Genomic DNA, 22,454 nt, shown 5'->3' on the forward strand with positions numbered 1-22,454 from the left:
TTGTAAAAAGTCATAAATATATAACCACAATATTATGCACTTTCCATGTACTATATATGTATCTAATATTTTAATTAAATTCATAAATAAACCTATTTTTTTGTCAAATAAACAAGAATTTGGTTGTACAAAATTTGGTCACATAGATTTATTGTTTTCGATATAAGTAATTTTTTATGAATTACGTTATTTAGTATTCTGGTGTAATGACGTATGTGCCCTTATCGTAATGTCTTGCTTGGGTATATATAGAAATATGTAGGCCAATTTGGGTAAACTTCCCCTATTTGAAAGTAAAGAATATTCTTCCGTTCATTTACCCCTAACCATATAAAAGTTACTAGATCCGGGCGGTGATGCAAATAGAAGCTTATAAAATGTTGAATTGTGTCACTACAATTAGTGTTTCCTTTTCCACTTTTTTTAACACAGTTTTACAGACTTAGCAATAACTAATTAAAGCAAAAAATGGCAAGTGTAAAAGAAAGCTTTTGGAAGGCGAGGGGCAGTCTTGACTTTACCCATCAGGAACGACATGGGGCATCCTAAATTGTCAATTTATTGTAAGGCTTTATTATTTGCAAGTTAAAGAGCGCTTTTTCCTCAGTGTGTGCAGTGAATTAAAAGCATGAATGCGCTGATGCGATTTCAGAGCGCGTGTAAAGCGTGCTTTGCTTTCATGTGATCCGTGAGCAGGATTATTTTGCTAGTATTTCCTTTTTCAGACACCAGACTTTTGACTATCTAAAGAAAAATGCTTGTAATAGTACAATTTCTTTAGTTCATTTTTTTTGAACTACTACTAATAAGATATTAATACAATATGTTGTGTATAGGTGAGTATTAGGGCGCATCCTTAATTAGAGTGATAACGTACATTCGATCTCGTGCTGCCATTTGGCACGAAACATGCAATATTATAAACACAAAAATGCAATATGCATTTGTGAAGCTGTAGATGAATTTCTGCAAATTGCATTTTAGTTATAAGCAAATTGCATTTTATATTGTTAAGTTTTGCATTTTCACATTAATTATCTACAATGCAAAATAAACTATATAAATGCAATACGTCTATACACAAAATGCAAATTAAACAGTCTATATCTAAAATACAAAACTCAAAAATAAAAAATGCAATATGTCTATAACTAAAATGCAATCTGCCGAATTCGATATATAACTTCTACAAGTATATATTACGGAGTACATTTTAGTATTTACAATATTGCATGTTTTGTGCCACGTGACATCACGAAATTGAATATATATTATAACTTTAAAATTAGTTAGCATATTAGTATATCTATGTTTGCATATATCTATCATTGTTGTGATGATCGAGTTTATTTTACAAATTTTGAATTTTTTTGGAATATAGATTAGTATTTTAATAATTTGACACACTATAAATCCAGAATGCAAGAATAGAAGGTTTGGAAGGCGCGTGGGGAAGAAAGCTATCCGAAAAAGGATAAAAGAAGTATGTGTATGTTGGGTCATTATCAGTTGGGCCTTGTGTAGTAACCCGTTTTGTCCGGGTTACTATCCTACCAATTCATTGCCCCCCTCTGACAACCACCTTACTCTTTTCTCCTCCCTCTTTCTCTATAATTACCACCATATCCTTTTCTTTTTCCTTTCCCCTAACTAATTTCGAAGCCGGGGGTATTTTTGTCCTTTAACCGTCACTAATTTATCTAATCCCAACAATATTATGTAGCGATTAATGATTAATGCACTAGGTAAGGTGGGGCCGCTCTTTTTTTTCTACTTTTAAAAATTCTTTTGCCTCCCTCCTTTTGCATTGCTTTGTCTGTATCCCTCTTTCTTTTCCGGTAACATTTTTTACATGTTTTATTAGCTCATTTGTGCCTCCAAATTCAATCAACTCTATATTGATATTTAAGATGATATTACATTGGGTTGAAAGCATATACTAATAGCTATTTGTTAGGACCTGCCCTATTGTCGGCTTGCGGGCATCTCTCTAGAGAGCTTTTATGGACCTTAATCTCATTATAGCTCTGCTCGACCAAATTTATAATAATAAAAAAATACAAAATAAAACACGTGATACATATTAATTGCCTAAAATTAGAAAATGGGACATCAATGTTATTCATATATGGTTATTCGATAATTGTTGACATATTTTGAAATTTTTAAAAAAATATTCGAATTTTAATTAGTAATTTTATTTAACAAAATTTATAGTTTTGCCTAGACCCCTACTCCTATTTGGAATATTGCCCAGTTCAATTTTAGAAGTTTTTAAAATTGAAAAAAAAATTATGATCCAAACTCTTTTTTCGATCTTATGATGATTTATTACCTTTTCAGTATTTTTTTTAATAAATTTGAGGATCAAGAATATTAAAGCTATTGACTTGGTGAGAAACTGCAGCAATTGTTTTATTCTATTTTATTTTATTTTTCATACAATTAAAAAGTCTAGATATTTTATATCACAACATCTCATGTGCACAATTTGATTGCAACAAAATGCAAGGAGGTAAAGGAATCAAAAAATTGGGACCATCTTTTCCCACAAAAAATAGGGCCTAATTGCCATCCTTATTGATCCAACAAAAAAAAAAGATAATTTCAACTGCGGTTGCCTAAAATTAATAGCCCCTGAGAATTATAAAAAAGAAGAACCATAAACCATTCTGATTTGTGAGGCCAAACTTATTAGATTTGTGGAAACAAAGTGGTTAGGAGGAGTTAGAAGAAAATGGAATTAGCAATTAAACATTTTAGGTAACGTAACTTTCGCACCTAGACAAATTTGACAGCTAAAAGAAACTTTACCAAACTTTCACTTTAAATATCATACTTAGGAGTATTAAATTGCTGCGTTTGTTTCTTGTTGCACCATTAGTACTCCCAAGCGGTGCTGATGCAACTTAATCCTACTAATATTTATTCAAATATTTCTTGCATTTTATTAGATTATTATTTAAGAATTATCCGAAGACAATTCAAAGGAGATGTGAATTAAATCTCGAACTAGTTTTCCTGGTCTATTATGGTCCATCATTGGTCCCTTACTTATGATGCGTTCAAATCAATAATTAAGACATCTAGCCATCTACTCTAATTAAGTTATAGCAACAATCAAACATATGTAAGTTCTTTTTTTTTTTATTTGGTTGATGCGAGTCAACTCTTATCCCTACTACTCCCTTCTCCGTCCGCGAACAGGAGTCAGCACGTGTTTTAAAAAATATTAAGAAAAGTGGGTGGGATAAAGTTTGTGGAATAGAAGTCTCACTTGTATATATTAATTTTAAATAAAATAGGAGTGAAATGAGTTAGTTGAAAGTGAGACCTAATTATCATTTATAATAAAAATAAATCAGAACCCTTATTCACATACATACTAAAATATAAAAATAAAACTTCTATTCGCAGACGAGACGAAGGGAATACTAGTTAAGTAAGCTTGAAAATTGTAATGAGTAAATAAGTAGTTGTCGAAAATTAGAAAAAATGAAAGTGAATTAAATAAGGCAAAGGGACACGAGGGAGATTTGTTGAAGTGGAAGGGGACAGAATAGACATCCCCCGAAAATAAAGGGGGCTTTTGTACACAGAGTGCTCCTTTCTCTCTCTACAAATCCCAAATAATCACAATACATACAGTTGGGTATATCTATTCTAATGTAATTATAATTATTTAATTTCTCTCACACATTCACTCTCTGCCACACACATACATCATCAGAAGTAGCTGTTTCCTTCGCCCAGCAGTTGCAGCGCTGCTCCTTGCAGCTGCTGCCGCTGCCACTTGCAGGCCTCTCTCATATTTATACATAAATTTATATCGAAGATCAATTTGAATAAAAATTGTGCGTAGGGTTGTGGGATAGGGAGTAGCGTCCTTTAATATATTTCCAGTTTTGTATAAATACAGCTTAAATACACGAGTTAATAATAAAGTCTGATTTGATGTACAGAGCGGAGAAAGGCAGCCCCATTTTAGTGAGAGAGAGAAAGCTAATGCTGCGCTGCTAAGTTAAATAAAGGTATCTCTTCTCTCTCATCCTCAGCTCACATTTTGTATATGGAAAGTAGAAGCAACACGCATCCACCTCTATTAATCCTCGGAATTCGCTTCGATTAGGTCTCAATTATGGTGTGTGGTATGATCGATTTGAACACTGTGAACAATGATGATGAATTGGCGTCGCCGTCGTCGTCGGCGGCCTCCGGGAGCTTGGAATTGGCTGCGCCGTCGGTGTCTATGGAGCTCTGGCACGCATGTGCGGGGCCGCTGATTTCGCTGCCGAGGAAGGGGAGCGCCGTGGTCTATTTTCCCCAGGGGCATGTGGAGCATCTCCCTGAGCATCCTGCTGTGACTTATGATCTCTCTCCTCACGTATTTTGCCGCGTTGTTGATGTTAAACTCCATGTATGTTTGTTTTTTTTTTTAATTTTTTTCCTCTTTTTTGGTGTTGAATTGTTGAATTTTGGTCTTCGGTTGTATTGAAATGGTGGAGGTTGTGTTGGTAGGCGGATGCGGCTAGTGATGAGGTGTATGCACAGGTTTCACTCATTTCGGATCAACAGGTACGGCTAGATTCTCCAATCCTCATGGCGTTGAAGAGCATTCTGTTTGTATGACTGCAACTGCTGTTCTGTTTGCTATTAATGCTGAATTTTGAAAAATAATTGTAGAAGGTTTAAGTTCTGCTTCTGATTAATTATTGCTACTTTCTCTTTTTTGGCTTTGTAAATCAATTTTTGTAATGTAATGCTGGTGCTCAATCCCTCTTGCCAGTTTACATTTATTTGGAAGATTGCTTAGTTTCTGCTCTAATTCAGTATTTTGATTTGGTAATTGACAAATTTAGGAGTTTTATCTTTCTTGGGAATGAGTTTGATGTTAATCTTGTACATGTGGTTTTCTTTTTTCTTTTCAAGGGAATTGAACTTTCTTCCTCTGAATTAGAAAGGAGTAGGAGTATCATTTTCCTTCTTGCGAAAATTTCTATTTTTGGGTAATTTAGTTATCAGTAATGGTCTGCCTTCTTTTGTGGAGCATCATTATCAAGATACTCCTGTGATCTGAAAGAATTTTTATCAAGTAAATTTATTTTATCAGATAGAGCAAAAATGGAGGGAAGGCATAATGGAATCTGAGGCAGAAGACGAAGATCTTGAAAGTGTGGGGAAGACTATGACACCCCACATGTTCTGTAAAACTCTTACCGCATCAGATACCAGCACACATGGTGGATTTTCTGTTCCTCGTCGCGCTGCTGAGGACTGTTTTCCTGCACTGGTAGCTAAAGCCACACTACTCCCCCCGCCCCCCCAAAAAAAAGGATTTATCTTTGAGCTTACAATGGTGTTAAATTGATTAGATCACAATGTATGTCCAAATGCTGAACTGTTGTGTTCTGTTTATAGGATTATAAACAACAGAGACCTTCACAAGAGCTTGTCGCTAAGGATTTACATGGAATTGAGTGGAAGTTTCGGCATATCTACAGAGGTGAGTGATAATAATGCTTACTTATGTGGTCACAATGCATGTGAGCGCTATTCAAACACTTTGTATTCGAAAAAGAATCTCAATAGTTTTCGTTGTACAGGTCAGCCTCGAAGGCATTTACTGACTACTGGTTGGAGTGCATTTGTCAATAAGAAGAAGCTGGTGTCTGGAGATGCTGTCCTCTTTCTAAGGTTGGAAGATTATGCACTTACTTAGGCTATAGTTAAATTGATGGACTCTTACGAAGGAATATTGTTGCAGAGGTGGTGATGGGGAACTGAGGCTTGGGATTCGTAGAGCTACGCAAATCAAAAGTGGTGCTACTACCCTCCCCCCCACTAGCAATGCTAGTAGTATTGCTGCAGTAGTGAATGCGATAACCTCTCAGAGCACATTTGATATTTGTTATAATCCAAGGTATATTAGTTACTATGTGACTTTTGCCGATATAGTTTTTAAATCACTTGATTTTCTGTTATGTTCCCTAAGCTTGCTGGACGAAGTATATCTGGGCTCAATGCCATATAGAAAGAGTCTACTGAATGTTTTTCTTTTTTTAAAAATCAGTGCTGAATCAGTTTTGGATGCCATAAATTTTTCCATTTTTATTCTTCTAATGTTATCTGAATTCAGACAACAGAGGCATCTTCAAACACAGCCCATGTTTACCTTTTTGAGATTATGGCTTAGTATTTTCTTCTTACTGTATCTTTGCAGAATCCTTTATTGCTGTTAATCTTCATTTGGTTGTGGGTATACTATTTCTGTCATCAAAATTATGCATTTCTTCAACAATTTGTTATCTTACTAAGATAATATGCTTGTCTTCTCATACTTATTTTTTGACTTCATGTGTCTGAATCTATGGTCATGTTATGCAGAGTGCGGTCTTCAGATATTATTGTGCCTCATCACAAGTTCTGCAAGAGCCTTACACAAAGTTTTTCGTGTGGAATGAGGTTCAAAATTCGCTTTGAAGCAGAAGACTCTTCTGAGAGAAGGTTGGTTTCTTTTATTTTAAGCTTTTCGTTCTTATCTGATACTATTAGGAGACTAATTTTACTTTGGCAGGTGCAGTGGCCTCATTGTTGGTGTCAGTGATGTGGATCCTGCAAGTTGGCCTGGTTCAAAGTGGAAATGCTTACTGGTTAGTTTCTGGTTGATTTAGGCTTTTATATTATACTCCGTATCATACTTGTATTATCTTTGTTTATACTTTATCTGGAGCTAACTTGACTAGAGGCATCTTGCGAACACATCATGGTCTGAGTCAGTTAACCTATTTGAGAGATGGATATAAATAAGTTTTTTTTGTTTCTGATTGTGTCGAAAATACCATGTTATATCCTGGGCTGTATTAGTATAATAGAAACTCCAAATGATTGGTGCAGGTTAGATGGGATGATATGGAGGTCAATCGTCTTAATAGGGTATCTCCTTGGGAGATTGAGCTGGCTGGTCCTATGTCTGGACCCAACGGCCTTGCGTTGCTTGGAACCAAAAGAAATAGGACAGGCTTCCCAGCAGCGAAGCCCGATGCTCCCATTCACAGAGGTTCACACCTTATTCATCCAGGCCGGAGCTTGGTTTTTCTCCCCATTTGTTACCATTCCACCGGAATTTGAGACTAATTGCTAGTATCTATATGCTTCTTACAGATGGGAACGATGTTTCAGACTTTGGAGAGCCTCTAAGGTTCCAAAAGGTCTTGCAAGGTCAAGAAGTATTTCCTTTCGGTTCTCTATATGGCGGGGGTGAGGGTTCCCGGAATCACCTATCTGACATTAGGGGATATACGAGCCTCAGCGGCTTTCATGCTGGCGGAAACAGCATCAGGCAACATCATGCAGATACTCGGAATTCGTTGGAGAGAACTGTTGCAGGCGAATCCTTTCAATTCCGTAAGGTCTTGCAAGGTCAAGAAACAACACCAATCCTGTCTTATGGAAGAGGCCCACAGGAAAAGAATGCTAGTAATGTGTTTAATGGGATGCAGTTGCCCAGGAATGGGAGTTGCTGGTCCCCCGCACCCCAGTACAATGTTAGTCCCCACCTTTCACCATCAATGATTCGAGGGTTATCACCTTCCTCAATACCGTTGTTGCAGCAGCCAAATCCTCAAAGCTCTCAAATTACGTCCCTGCTTTACGGCCATCAGAATAAGCATGATACTAGCAATCTGGATTCATTCCGTGTTTCTCAAAGAATTACAAAGAAGTTTGCACCATATGAAATCAGCCCAAAAGACAATCTGCAGAATGGATACAGATCCCCCGAAGCCCCTAGCCCAACAGTGTCATCTCATCGTCCTCTCCTTACTCAACCGCTATTCAGTAAAGACAGTTGTAGGCTCTTCGGATTCCCTCTGACCGAGGGGATAAATGCAATCGGAAAGGCAGATAATCAGGTCTCTCCGTCTGCTTCTGCTTATGGTCATGGGAGCAATGAAGACCAACTGTATCAGCCTCCATTAGTGACAAAGGTTATGGCTAGCAGTTGTACCAAGCCTAGCGACATGCACGCTGTGAGAGACAGGCTTCTCGATATCGCTCTCTAAACATATGCAGAGGCTGAGAAGTGAGCAGGCAGCAGCTCTTTCCACCGCAGGTACCCTTGCTTTTGCTGCTTTTACTTTTGAGTTGAAGATACATGCAAGGATGAGAAGAGTGGGATATTTTTGCCTGGGGTGGAATTGAAGAAGTGCCTCTGGGCAAACTGATGACAATGCTTTTCTGTGTGTATTATTATTTCTAGATCCTAATATCTCAGTGCTGAAATCACACCACTGACTACTGAATCCTATTTTAAGTGTAAATCATCACTTAATTATCTGAATGGATAATATTTGTGTACACTACTGTATGAAGTATGAACAAAGGAAACTTCCCTAATTAGCATGTGTTATTACTATTCGTGTGTAATGATGCAAGTTATTGATTGAGTATACCCTGATCTTGTTACCAATTTATTCACTACTAATACGCGGTATATTTTTCAGTACATTAAAGTAAACTTTATTTCTTCCTACTCATTGGTTTTTAACAGCAGAAACTAAAATTCGGTACTACGGCTGCCCTATATGAAAATGGAAAAACGTTACGTTGAATTTCCTAATCGGGAATAAAGTGCAATTTGATTTCCTCCTTATACGACTAGTAATAATAATAATAATATAATACTAAGTTTGGAAAATGATAAGACCACCTAACAAACATACGGAAAGGCCACCTAAATTATTCGAAGTGTTCTCATTTGTATGATTGGAGTTTATTTTATTTACAGAATCTCTTCATTTAATTTTAATGATTTAAAAATTGAAATTGCAATAGCAGCAAATGAACGTTACCTGGAATTTGTTAATAAAAAATAAGAAATCCCTTGAAAGCTTCTAGTTAGGATTGAAATTCCGCGTCATATTGTGTGGCACGTGATTTTGGAAAGTTTGGTGTGTTCACACCTTGATTCGTATACGACGACGAATCAAATGAGTTCCCTCCCTTTTTCCAAATATGTGCATGGTTTCTATAGGTGGGCGTGTCTTCTTTTACTTTGAAATAGAACTTTGATCCCCTCCTCCGCTGGACCCCACTCCTTTTGACAAATATATACGTACTCCATATTTCAAAGGAGCTTCTCTAAATTATTTGTGTGTAGTTTTGAAAAATATCTGCGACGGAGAAATGGCTGGTGAAAGTGACGGAGAAGAAAGTGCGAGTCTTGAGAGGACGCCGACATGGGCCTTCGCTACCGTTTGCTTCGTTCTTATTTCCATTTCCATTCTTTTGGAGCACGGCCTTCATTTGCTTGCCAAGGTTACTTTTTGCAACCCCCTTTTTTTTCATACTCCAATTTCATCATGTTTATAAATGCTTATTGATTATTTACTTCATGTTTTGCTTCAAGTATTTGGGGAGGAAGAGGAGAAAATCTCTCCTTGGAGCGCTCAACAAGATCAAATCAGGTTCTTGTCTTTTCCTTTTCATGAATCCAGATACTTGTGGATATAGATCCATATGATTCAATTGGAGAAAGAGTTTATCGGAACATAGTGTTCGATTGAATGGTCTGAGCCTCTTAGGTTATCGATAAAAAAGATTTCTTTTTGTCGAACTTACTTTCATTTTTCTGTGTGAGTTTTGGGAATATCCTCATCCCACATCTATGAATTGGAAGGTCTGAATGATCAACTTTGCATTTAGTTGTTAGAATCAATAGGTCGTTGAATTGTTATTTGAGAAAATGGAATCTTTTCTTATTGGATGATCACGATATTTTTCAAAAATGAAAATTCTTGATCAATGGAGGAACGCTCCTTTTTGTTCAATAAGATGGATGAAAGTTCTAGGCACGAGATCCTTTTGACAAATGATAGTATTACGCAAAGACAATTGGCCGAATCCCGTAAAACCATTAAAAAAGATATGCATATATTGTCGAGTAATCAGGCATGATGATGACAATGCAGACTTGCTGCTTTTGGGGTTTATCTCATTCTCGCTGGTGATGCTGGAGAAGCCAATTGCAACTATATGCATACCTAGAAGCGCCGTAGAAACCTTTCTTCCTTGCTCGAGCCTCACAACTGATGAAGACGAGGAACCTAAATGTGAAGAAAATGTATTAACCTCCTCTCCATCTTTATTGAGTTTGATTACAGTCATCATGTTTGATGATGGTTGTCGAATGCAGGGGAAGATGTCGTTGATGTCGAGGGGCGGTGTCCAGGAGCTTCAGGTCTTGATCTTTTTCTTGGCTTTCTTCCATGTTTTGTCCACTTTACTTACCTTCACTCTTGGTGCTGCAAAGGTACAATTTTTTTCTTTCTTCACAGTTTTTCTTTTCTACTTTTCAACTCTGTTTTTCAGTTGAGTTTCATGACTAGTTATGACCTTTTTGGATCATTTAATTTGAGTATTGCAGATGAAGAGATGGGAACATTGGGAGGCAGAAACTAGGACCTTGGAATATCAATTTTCAAATGGTATGTTTATTTTTTCCTTCTTTGAGATGTGCTTTATTTGACATAAAGAATTTACATGAGTCTGTATTTTGTATGATATAGATCCAAGGAGGTTCCAGTTCATTCATCAAACCTCATTTGGAAGGAGGCATCTTAGATATTGGAGTCAATACAGATTGTTGCGACTGCCGGTATAACATACTCCTCTTAAAAATTTTATGATTATGGTTTGGATCAGTGTTTGATGTTTTCAAAATTTTGGCAGGTTAATTTTCTTCGACAGTTCTTTCGATCAGTCTACCAAGTAGACTATCTCACTCTTCGACATGGCTTCATCACAGTACGTACTTTCTCGGTTTCACTTGTACAATATTTCAGAATGTTACTACTGAATTATCTTGTCACCTTCTTTTGCTGTTATTGTTTTTATTCAGGCTCATTTCGCTGAAGGAAATAGCTTCGATTTCCAGAAGTATATCAAGAGAGCACTTGAGAAAGATTTTGAGGTGGCAGTTGGTATGCGGTAATTCCTCCCCTTCCACTACAGTCATTGCTAATCGAACGACTAAATACGAATTTCATGACTGATAATGCCAGCTTCTGTTTTTTCAGCCTCTGGATTTGGGTGTTCTCTGTGCTCTTCATATTCTTCAATGCATATGGTAAGGCTCAAACTAATAACAATTGTACATTGCAAATTCCAATAGCTAAAGCTAACATAATTCCCTTCTCTAAATGCAGTATTCAATAACTATGTATGGCTTCCCTTCATCCCATTAGTGGTAAGATGTGAACATAGATCATACTTTGATGCTATAGTAATCCGATATACGGCCTATTAAAAAACGTTCTGTCGCAGATGCTGCTCATTGTTGGCACTAAGCTGCAAGGCATCATCACGAAAATGTGCTTAGACACTAGTGATAAGTCACATGTAATCCAAGGAACATTGCTTGTCAGACCAAGCGATCACTTCTTCTGGTTCGATCGTCCCAGATTCCTCCTCCACCTCATGCACCTCCTCTTGTTCCAGGTACTACTTGTCTTCTTTTTCTTGATCATGTGTTCACATCGAATAATTCATCTTCATTTGCAGAACTCGTTTCAACTGGCATTCTTCGCATGGTCTTGGGTGAGTATCATAACAGTGACTCTCTCTCTCTGTCTGTTTTTAGAGTTTAGAGAACTCATTCTTGTGACTAACATGTATGTTGGTTGATGGATAGTACAAATTTGGGCTGAGGTCGTGCTTCCACCGCAAAAATGAAGATATCGTGATCAAGATAGCTATGGGAGTGCTGATTCCCATCCTCTGCGGCTATGTCACTCTCCCCTTGTATGCTTTAGTCACTCAGGTATGTATAGATGAAGCAATGCCGTCTCCTAAAGTTGCCGGTTTCTCGCCACATTATTCATTCAGCTGGTTGTTATTGACAGATGGGAACATCCATGGGAAACTCTGTGTTCCCTGAAAATGTGGTGGGAGGGCTCAAGAGATGGCGCGCCAAGGCCAGGAGAAACTTGGCTGCGAGGAGAGGAGACTTGACAACGCGATCCTTGGATGCATCGGTGGAATCATCTCCCTCATTTGCTACTCTTGACGCCTCACTGCCTTTAGATCTAGATTATACGAGCGATGATGATGGCATTGAGAGGTCATACCACCAGCAGCAGCAGCAGCTCGGCTCTTTTCATGGTATCGAGCCGAGCAGAGTCTAGTTTTCGGCATTGTACAGCTCTATCTTTTGGATCATGTCTCTTAATTTTTTTTATCATTATTACTATTATTTGTACATGGTTGGTGAAAACCATTGATGAAATTTATATATATACATATATATGATGGAGATCATTATAGAGGTATTTATTTAGTAGTATTTGCTAATGTGAACAATGGAAAAGAAGATTCAAAGATTTTTCAAATTTTTTCCTTTTATAAAGCAAAAAAAAAAAAAAAAAAAAGAGAAGCATTTGAGCTAACTGACGCCTATTTTGAATAGATGAGAAGCAAGACTATGAAATTTGGTATGTGACATGTGAATTACTACATGTAATTTAATCAATATTATACGTATAAACGATATGAAAATAAAAGATGTGACGCAATTAACAGTAGATTATCTCATGACATATTCCACGTGGTGAGGTTTGCTTGGAATGACAAAATGTGTAAACATATTTTATCAACAAAATGAGGTGATGTTGTGAAATTTTCTTATGTTTTATCGTCATGAAGTATGTTAAAGAATTGCAGAGTAGGTAGGCATCTTTCTCATAGAAATTGTGAATTAATTTACACTTGACTCTTGAATTCCTAAAGTCATAGATTTGTTTGGAAATTCAAGTTGAAACTTGTAAGAGATTGATTAATAAGAAGATCCATGGAAATTGCTAAGAAAACTCTACGCATATATCATTATTCTTTGCAGCCAATGATTCCCAATGACTAATAGTAGTAGTATTTTATTTCTTCCTCCACTTATATATAATGAGTATTTTTCTATACGACTTTTACCATACGTTAATTAAAAACTAAGTACTACTAAACTCGAAGTGAATATATTTATGATGAACGGAGTGAGTATTATTTTTTAAAATGGTTCGGATCCTTTGTCCCACGAGTAGTTTCTCACCTTGTGTTACATGAATCACAAAATTGGATCCCACAATTTGTAGCTCATTGTATCGGCTCCAGCAGCAAGCAAATCTTCTATGCAATTTTTCCCCTTAGTTTTAAATATTTAAATAACATGCTTGAAATTTAAACAAAAAGCATGAACTGTTAATCAATCTTCTTTATTCTATCAATTCTCTGAGTTCACCCTAGATGTCATCTCTGTTTTTGTTTGTCTTCCAAAATTCCCACTTTAGCTTGTTCGTCAGCAGAGTAAATGGTGATGTAAATTGTTTCCAAGTCTCTCAATTGATGTGAACTTTACAGAACTCCACTCCCTCCAATGACCAACACACTACACTACAAACACACATATACTCTATTTTGTTGTACTTCTTTCATCAATAATTAAATGTCACATAAACTTTTAAAAATATACTCCCTCCATTCCAATAATCTAGTACCGTCAATGATGGATGTCAATGATGTAGTCTTCTTTTGTAGATGCTCTAATACAGTCAAAAGTATGTACTAATAATTTTAATAAAGAGTAACAGTCATTTAAATTATGCCATCTGTTCAAATTCTAGTAGCTCCAGTAAGATTTGAAAATCAAATAAGTACAAGTTCTAATTTTTCTCAATTGTCTCATATATGTATAAAACGACGTTATTGGTAAAGCTTAAAATGATAGTGTGTGCGAGTTTGCCAACGATAGAACATGATGCTCAGACCAAAGGTTACGGGCTCGAGTTCATTGTGACGCAACCTTTAAAATTTATATACTCCCTCCGTGCCATAAGGATATGTGCAATGCATATGACACGAAAATTAAGACAAAATTAGTAAAGTAAGAGAAATAAGATGAATAGTATGGTAAAGTAGGAGAGAGGAGAAGAATGATAGTTTAAAGAAGTGTTAGTGGTAGTGGGACCTACATTATTAAATTGATACTCCCTCCGTCCCATAGAATTAAGCCATATTTCCTTTTTCGTTCGTCCCATAGAAATAGTCCATATCCATTTACGACAACCTTTTTTCTTCTTCTCTTTTACTTTATCATTTATGGGTTCCACCATCCACTACACAATTTCAACAACTTTTTCACATTATTTCTTACTTTACCAATTATACATTATACATAATTTATGGAAAATGCACATATTTTTGGAACGAAACGAATATCTATTTGTCAATAAAAAATTAATTAGTTATTTAATTAAATTAAGAAAAACAAGATAAGAATATATTTATTTTAATGAAATAACATAGTTTTAAACATCATTAAATTCATTGTTTTGTACACGCTTGTAAAAATTGATTTTTATGAGTAAAATATTTAGTTATAAAATATTACTCCCCCCGTCCCACATAATTTTACGCACTTTGACCGGGCACGAGTTTTAAGAAATGTTATGGAAAGTGAGTTGAAATAGTTGGTGGGATGTGGATCCTACTTTTAAAGTATTAGTTTTATAATAAAACGTGAGTAGGAATGAGTTAGTGGAATATGAGATCCACTGTCAAAAATGATAAAAGTGAAATGGATAAAATTATGTGGAATTAGGGGTGGCAAATCGTGTGTGTCGGGTCGTTATCGTGTCGACACGATAACGACACGAACACGATAACAACAAACACGAACACGACCCGTTAAGAAAACCTCAAACACGAACACGAACACGACCCGTTAAGAAAACCTCAAACACGAACACGAACACGACCCGCTACCCTCAGACACGAACACGACACGAACCCATTAACGACACAAACCGTTTCGGGTCAACACGACACGAATACGACACGAACCCATTAATGACACGAAAATAAGTATTGAAAAATGAAAATAATAAGAATAATAATATTAAAATATTATGTGTTAACGGATAACACGAACACGACACGAACACGCATTGTTAACTGTTATATAATGAGGAGATTGAAAACAACAAGAAAGCAACGAACAAGAAAATGACACAGGGGATTTTACGTGGTTCGATCTTACGATCTACATCCACGGGCAAGAGAAAATGATTCACTATATTTGAGATATCTGCAGAGCTTTACAATCAATCAAGAACACACTCCAAAGACTCAACACCTCTAATCTAATTCTAAACCAAGAACTAATCAAGTGAAGTATTTTTGGAGACTCTCTTTTCTTGAAGAACTAACTGAAAAACTGAATTGAAGAAGTGCAATTATATTCTCTTTATACTGCTCCTCCAATTTCAACAGCTCTCTCAAGAGCCCAAGCTCAGTTAGTTAGAACCGCAGCTCATTCCAGCTGCTTAACTAATTGAATCCACCGAGCCATTCTTGGCATTTGATTTCATCACTCTTCATCCAACAATCTTGGATTGATGTGAGATTACTTTCTAACAAACTCCACCTTAATCGCATAATCAATAATGAGCCAAGATCTCCTGCCATAACCACAAACACTTACTCTGCAAGTCCCACCAGCTCCATGCAGTAGCTGAACTTCATGTCTGGCAAAGACTTAGTTAACATATCAGCTGCATTATGCTCAATTGATATTTTCACAACTCCAACTTCTCCCTTCTGGATCTCATCTCTGATAAAATGCATTCGCACATCTATGTGCTTGCTCCTTTCATGAAATACTTGGTGTTTTGCAAGGCATAGTGCACTGCTACTGTCACAATTTATGTACACAGTGTCTTGCTTTTCACCAAAATCTTCAAGAATACCTTTGAGCCACATCGCCTCTTTCACAACCTCTGTCATCGCAATGTACTCGGCTTCTGTTGTAGATAATGCAACTACATGCTGCAAACCAGACTTCCAGCTTATGGCTGTACCATATAGATTGAACACATATCCAGTTTGGGATCTCCTATTGTCCCTGTTAGATGCATAGTCCGAGTCACAGAACCCCACAAGAGCTCCACCTTGATTCTCAGCACCTGCCTTGTACATCAAACCATATCCCGCGGCACCTTTCAAGTATCTGAGCAACCACTTTAGTGCTATCTAGTGTTCTCTACCATGATCTGACATGAAACGGCTAGTGACACTTATAGCATGCGCCAAATCTGGCCTAGTACACAGCATTGTGTACATTATCCTGCCTATAATGTTTGCATAGGGTATCTTGCTCAATTCTTCCCTCTCTGAATCATCCTTTGGTCTCTGATCCATGCTAAGCTTAAAATGCCCAGCCAATGGAGTAGAAACAGGCTTAAAACCATCTGCTTGAAACCTTTTTAGAACTTTTTGGATGTAATCTTTCTGAACCAACCTGAGCTCTCTCTTGGACCTGTCTCTTATTATATCCATGCCAAGAATCCTTCTTGCATTGCCCAGATTTTTCATTTCAAACTTAGATTCCAGTTCTGCTTTGATTCCTTGAATTACTCCAAGATCAGCTCCTGCCACAAGCATATCATCAACATACAAGAGTAGGAAAGCACTTGGTACAATTTTTCTTTCCTTAATGTATACGCAACTGTCATACTGTGATTTCCTGAAACCAATGGCCATCATATGCTCATCAAATTTCAAATACCACTGTCTGCTGCTTTGTTTCAAACCATACAAACTCCTCTTGAGCAAGCAAACTTTCTGTTCATTTCCAGCCTCTATGAAACCTTCTGGATGATGCATATATATGGTTTCTTCAAGTTCACCATGTAAGAAAGTTGTTTTAACATCAAGTTGATGTAGCTCCCAATCATACTTTGCAACAAACGCTAGTAATATCCTGATGGAACTGTGTTTCACAACCGGAGAGAATACATCATTGTAATCAACTCCTTCTTCTTGCGTGAATCCCCTTGCTACAAGTCTTGCCTTGAATCTAATACTTTCAATTTCACCCACTTCAACCTTCTTCTTGAAGATCCACTTACAGCTGATGAGCTTCTGAGTCCCTGGATTTTTCACCAAAATTCAAGTATAGTTTTTGAGAAGAGACTGGATTTCCTCTCTCATGGCTGTGAGCCACTTTTCTTTTTCTTCACTGGCCATAGCTTCAGCATATGTAGAAGGTTCAGAGCACTCCAGAACTTCTGCTACACATAGAGCAAAAAAACTCATCTCATAATCACTAAACTTTGTTGGCCTTTTTGGCTCTCTTCTACCTCTGTCTCTGGCTAGTACATATTCTCTCTGGCCATCTTCATTGTGGTCATGCTGCTGTGATTGCTGAGAGCTTGCTTCTTCACCTTCATTCATAGTGTAGTCTTGAGAATCTGGTTGAGTATGAGATGGCTCAGCTGACTGCATTTCTTGATCAAAAGAGACACTCTTCTCCACCTGCTCTGCAAACTCAAGGAATGGCATATGATGTTCATGAAAAACTACGTCTCGACTTATAACTATCTTCTGGTTCCCTTTTTCTGTGCACCATAACCTGTAGCCCTTCACCCCATGTTGATACCCAACCATCACACATTTGAGTGCCCTAGCATCAAGTTTCCCTTGCTTGCAGTGGGAATAGGCTCTACAGCCAAAAACTTTGAACTGATTATATTCTCTGTCCCCACCATACCACCTCACATCTGGAATCTCATTTCCAATAGCTGACGATGGAGAATTATTTATAAGCACAGCAGCAGTACTTACTGCCTCTCCCCAGAATTCCTTCGACAACCCTGATGATAGTAGCATACACCTGACCCTTTCAAGGAGAGACCTGTTCATTCTCTCGGCAACCCCGTTCTGTTGGGGGTTTGCTGGGACCGTTCTATGCCTTTGTATCCCATTTGCTTTGCAGAAAGAATCAAAATCACCCGACAAGAACTCTAAGCCATTATCAGTCCTTAAGCATTTGAGAGTAGTGGATTTCTTCAGCTTCATCTCTGTGCACCACTCTATGAATTTCTCAAATGCTTGTGACTTTTCCTTTAAAATGTACACCCAAACTTTTCTGGTGTAGTCATCTATTATTGACATGAAGTACCTGCCCCCACCCATAGTAGCAGGTTCGGCTGGACCCCACAAGTCACAGTGGGCATAGTCAAGAGGTGACTTCGAAGTGTGCTTTCCAGCCTTGTAGGGAAGCTTCTTACTTTTGCCGAGAACACAGTACTCACATTGTTTGAGCTTCTGGCTTTCACTAGCTGTGATAACCCCTTTCTTTACCAGCTCCCTCATTCCACCTTCTCCAAGATGGCCGAGCCTTTTATGCCAGAGTTCTATATCATCAGTTTCTGCAAAATTCATTGAACCAACAACAGTCTCTGCTACAAGATAATGCAAGCTATTTCTTCTCTCAGCAGTTAATAGAATTTTTCCATTCATTGAAACATTCATGTAGCCTTTTTCTGAAGCAAACTTAAAACCTCTAGACTCAAGCATGCCAAGTGAAATTAAATTTCTCTTAATTTCAGGAATATACCTGACCTGGGTAAGTAGCTTCACTGATCCATCATGAGCTCTTAGTCTAATATCTTCAATGCCTTTAATGTAGCATGCTTGATCATTCCCTAGTATCACTGACCTTGTTGCCTCAATCAAATTCTCAAACCATTCCTTGTTGGAGCATATATGAAAACTGCAACCGGAATCCATTATCCAAGAATTCTCAATTCCACCACTCACAACATTCATAATCTGAGGTGCATCTGTCTCTTCAGCCAGATCAGCTTGATTGTGGGCAGCCTTCTCTTCATGTTGCTTCCTCTTCCATGAGTAGCAATCTTTCTTAAGATGCCCTGGTTTCTTGCAATAATGACAGCTTCTAGTTTCTTTCCCTGAACCATCATTTTGCTTCTGATTTTGGGGCTTTTGATTCTGACTGAACTTCTTCTTCTTGCCTTTGAATCCCTTCACATTCAAGGCCTGACTCCCTGCTTCTTGGCATGTATTGGACTTTCTCAGTTCCTTGGATTTGAGAGCACACTGCACCTCCTCCAAAGTAATAGTCTTCTCTCTGCCGTACAACATGGCATCCCTTAGATGATCGAAGGTCTTAGGCAGGGCACTGAGGAGAATGATGGCTTTATCTTCATCCTCAAGTTTCACATCAATGTTTTCTAAATCATCCACAACCTTGTTGAACTCATCTAGCTGCTCAGTAAGACTTTTATCTTCATGAATCTTGAGATAGTAGAGCCTCTGTTTCATGAATAATCTGTTGGCCAACGACTTTGTCATGTAGAGAGATTCAAGTTTCTGCCATACTCCCGCTGCAGTCGTTTCCTTAAACACTTCTCTCAACACATTGTCGGCCAAGCACATAATGATCGCACTATGAGCCTTTTCATTCATCTCTTCCTTCTTGGCAAGAGCCTTCTCATCAGGATCAGCTTCTTCTTTCCCCTTTCCAGCGTCGGCCTTGATAGCATCTCCAAGACCTTGCTGCACTAACAACGCGCGCATCTTGATGCGCCATAACCCGAAGTCGTTCTTGCCGGAGAACTTTTCAGTTTCAAATCTTGTAGTAGACATTTCTTCAAACACTTGGTGTGCGAAGATCACACACTGGGAATTGAGCACAAATCGATCAATCTTCATCCTAATTCCCACAGACGGCGCCACTTGTTATATAATGAGGAGATTGAAAACAGCAAGAAAGCAACGAACAAGAAAATGACACAGGGGATTTTACGTGGTTCGATCTTACGATCTACATCCACGGGCAAGAGAAAATGATTCACTATATTTGAGATATCTGCAGAGCTTTACAATCAATCAAGAACACACTCCAAAGACTCAACACCTCTAATCTAATTCTAAATCAAGAACTAATCAAGTGAAGTATTTTTGGAGACTCTCTTTTCTTGAAGAACTAACTGAAAAACTGAATTGATGAAGTGCAACTATATTCTCTTTATACCGCTCCTCCAATTTCAACAGCTCTCTCAAGAGCCCAAGCTCAGTTAGTTAGAACCGCAGCTCACTCCAGCTGCTTAACTAATTGAATCCACCGCATTCTTGGCCTTTGATTTCATAACTCTTCATCCAACAATCTTGGATTGATGTGAGATTACTTTCTAACATTAACGGATAACACGAATACGACACGAACACGACACGAACATGACACGAAATTTTCGTGTCCTTAATGGGTCGACCCGATAAGGACACGAACACGATAAGCTCTGACCCAAACCCATTAATTTTGTGTCGGTGCGTGTCGTGTCAAAAATTGGCAGTCCTATGTGGAATGACCTAAAATAGAATACTGAGTAAAATTATGTGGGACAAAGGGAGGGAGTATGAAACTAAATAGAAATTCAAATCAAATGATATAAATCTTTTTTAATAATGATATTATTGCATACGAAATGAGTGTAGTACAGAAGATCGAAATCTGTCTTGAAAACTCCATCATTGACAGCACTAGATTAACAAAAACAATTATCGCCATCATTATTGTATTGATTAAACCACTAATCACCAATTGACCGTATCCATTTGCCGTCGCCCATACGGTGGGATCCGCCAAATGACGTAGTGACACGTCGTGAACAGTGACCCTGACGTCCCATATTACGTCACAGCCGTTGACGTTAGAGTCTCCCTCTCCCTCCATATTATATATACCCAACCCCACTCACATTTTCAATTCCCCCTTTCCCCTTTCCCCTTTCCCCTCTCTCTCTCTCACCATGCAAAAGGCGCTTCACTACCGGAATCTCCTCCCCGCCTCCGCCGGCGGATCCGCCATTCCGCCGCCCGGAGACAACCAATCCGGCGGCGAATTCGCGTCCGGCGCCGTCAATTTGAGAAAATTAGTGGCGGACAACGCGGTGGTGGTGTTCGCGCGGAAGGGCTGCTGCATGTGCCACGTCGTCAAGCTCCTCCTCAACGGCCACGGCGTCAATCCGACGGTCGTCGACGTCGACGACCACAACGAAGGCGACGTGACCGATCAATTGTCGAGGATCGTCGGCGCCGCGCCGCAATTCCCCGCCGTATTCGTCGGCGGAGAACTTTTCGGAGGGCTGGAGCAGGTGATGGGAGCTCATATCTCCGGCGAATTGGTGCCGCGGTTAAGAGAAGCTAGGGCTTTGTGGCTTTGACGGAGATCTCTTTCGATTTAATACTCTCTATTTTCCCCCTTTTCTTCAATTTAATGAAAACGTTTACTTGGAGATTGACTAGAGCATAAATGGAGATCGGAAAAATGTTGTAGATAATCTTGGGTTGATTTTTGTACATAGTGTTTGCATTAGTTTAATTATAGGGGTCTTCATCAACTATAATTTTTAATGATTTTGATTTAGATAATTATATACTACTACATCTTAGATCATGGCGTGTATAAATATCAAGACGGCGTCACTACCAATACGTAATAAATTAAACTACTAACTAATTTTGAATATTTAGGTGAAATAGAAAACCTTGTACGACCAAGTCGTCGTCACTCGTGAAAACAAATAAACCGTGTAAAAATATGTTTTTCAATTACGATTACAACATATTTAATTAAATTTGATTATTTTATCGAAAAAATCAGGGACTTGGTGAGATATGCATGTAATTAAAAAACTGATAGGAGTGGGAAAATGATTAAATAGGGAGTAGTACTAATCATCAAATTGAATTATTACTACTCTAGACATTAGAGTGTGGGATGGTCGAATTATGCATCAGGAGTTGAATCATACGAATCAAAGTTTGATTATTTATCAATCACTCATTTATCGAAATTGTTTCTAAGGAATTTCTGAAGGACCATCCACTTCAAAAAAATTTAAAATTCGATTATAGAGATGACATGTATACGGTATATATGGAGAAAAGCAAGATGAGATTCGATTTTTGCGATTTAGTGATTTGAAGGATTCCAATTATAAATGTTTATTGACGAGGGTTTCTTTGTATGTTGTAACTCTACGTGATTAGCAACAATTTCTTCTTGATTTCAACTTAATTTGATTTCTACGTATGAATTTTCCCTCCTGTTTTAAAATTTTAGAAAAATGACGACTTCATAAGCCCATAAATTTCACTTTTTTTAAAATCCAATATTAGAAAGAGAAACATTCTTAGCTATAGTGTGGCGTGAAGTGTATTAGATATGTATAATCGTATTATTTTATTAACTAAGTAACTAGTAGTCAGGTTATAAAACTTCATATTATCTTAGGCATGTATATTGAACTATATGTGGCTGGTCAAATAAAATATGATCACGAGTGACATAAGTTACAATGATTTTACATTTTTACTACTATCCTCGCTAGTTATTTTTACGACAATGAACCGTAATTCAGTTCATAAGATTTCATTAAATTAATTGAGATTAGAGTTAATTGAGATGTAATTAAAAAATTAATCTCAAAAACAAAAGGAAGTGTAGTACTATAATTAAATAATGTCATTTCATATAGAATTTTATGAATATTACTAATTAAAAGATGAAATCACGGAGGTCCTTTTGCACTTTTTATGACAAT

At 37.6% G+C, this 22,454-nt stretch overlaps 3 protein-coding genes across 5 annotated transcripts; all 3 read left to right on the top strand.

The window, feature by feature from the left end:
- The first annotated feature begins 3,674 nt into the window (after nucleotides 1–3,674).
- LOC125215174 (auxin response factor 3-like) lies at nucleotides 3,675–8,447 on the top strand. Of its 3 annotated transcripts, none has more exons than XM_048116514.2 (12): nucleotides 3,675–3,854; nucleotides 3,963–4,031; nucleotides 4,130–4,417; nucleotides 4,519–4,575; nucleotides 5,111–5,290; nucleotides 5,419–5,503; nucleotides 5,604–5,694; nucleotides 5,765–5,920; nucleotides 6,385–6,504; nucleotides 6,581–6,650; nucleotides 6,895–7,057; nucleotides 7,162–8,447. In XM_048116514.2, the coding sequence occupies exons 3-12, from the start codon at nucleotides 4,139–4,141 to the stop codon at nucleotides 8,058–8,060; spliced, it is 2,100 nt and encodes a 699-aa protein (XP_047972471.1). In that variant the 5' UTR covers nucleotides 3,675–3,854; nucleotides 3,963–4,031; nucleotides 4,130–4,138; the 3' UTR covers nucleotides 8,061–8,447. The 3 variants fall into 3 exon arrangements, with proteins under 3 accessions (XP_047972471.1, XP_047972466.1, XP_047972469.1); XM_048116509.2 differs by having other exon boundaries at nucleotides 3,676–3,854; nucleotides 6,575–6,650; XM_048116512.2 differs by having other exon boundaries at nucleotides 3,682–3,799; nucleotides 6,575–6,650.
- Nucleotides 8,448–9,136: 689 nt separating this feature from the next.
- On the top strand, nucleotides 9,137–12,340 carry LOC125215443 (MLO-like protein 12). The gene is made up of 14 exons (XM_048116863.2): nucleotides 9,137–9,315; nucleotides 9,407–9,464; nucleotides 9,969–10,120; nucleotides 10,193–10,309; nucleotides 10,424–10,484; nucleotides 10,566–10,654; nucleotides 10,729–10,803; nucleotides 10,898–10,986; nucleotides 11,076–11,125; nucleotides 11,205–11,245; nucleotides 11,323–11,496; nucleotides 11,560–11,595; nucleotides 11,690–11,818; nucleotides 11,901–12,340. Exons 1-14 carry the CDS (start codon nucleotides 9,184–9,186, stop codon nucleotides 12,180–12,182), a joined length of 1,485 nt encoding a protein of 494 aa, XP_047972820.1. The 5' UTR covers nucleotides 9,137–9,183; the 3' UTR covers nucleotides 12,183–12,340.
- Nucleotides 12,341–20,606: 8,266 nt separating this feature from the next.
- Nucleotides 20,607–21,248, top strand: LOC125215592 (monothiol glutaredoxin-S5-like). The gene has a single exon (XM_048117051.2). It carries the CDS (start codon nucleotides 20,658–20,660, stop codon nucleotides 21,069–21,071), a length of 414 nt encoding a protein of 137 aa, XP_047973008.1. The 5' UTR covers nucleotides 20,607–20,657; the 3' UTR covers nucleotides 21,072–21,248.
- Nucleotides 21,249–22,454: the final 1,206 nt, after the last annotated feature.

Source organism: Salvia hispanica, chromosome 3, assembly GCF_029641045.1.
Source record: "Salvia hispanica isolate PSC_SH4W2 chromosome 3, Shi_PSC_v1, whole genome shotgun sequence".
Classification (NCBI taxonomy): Eukaryota; Viridiplantae; Streptophyta; class Magnoliopsida; order Lamiales; family Lamiaceae; genus Salvia; species Salvia hispanica.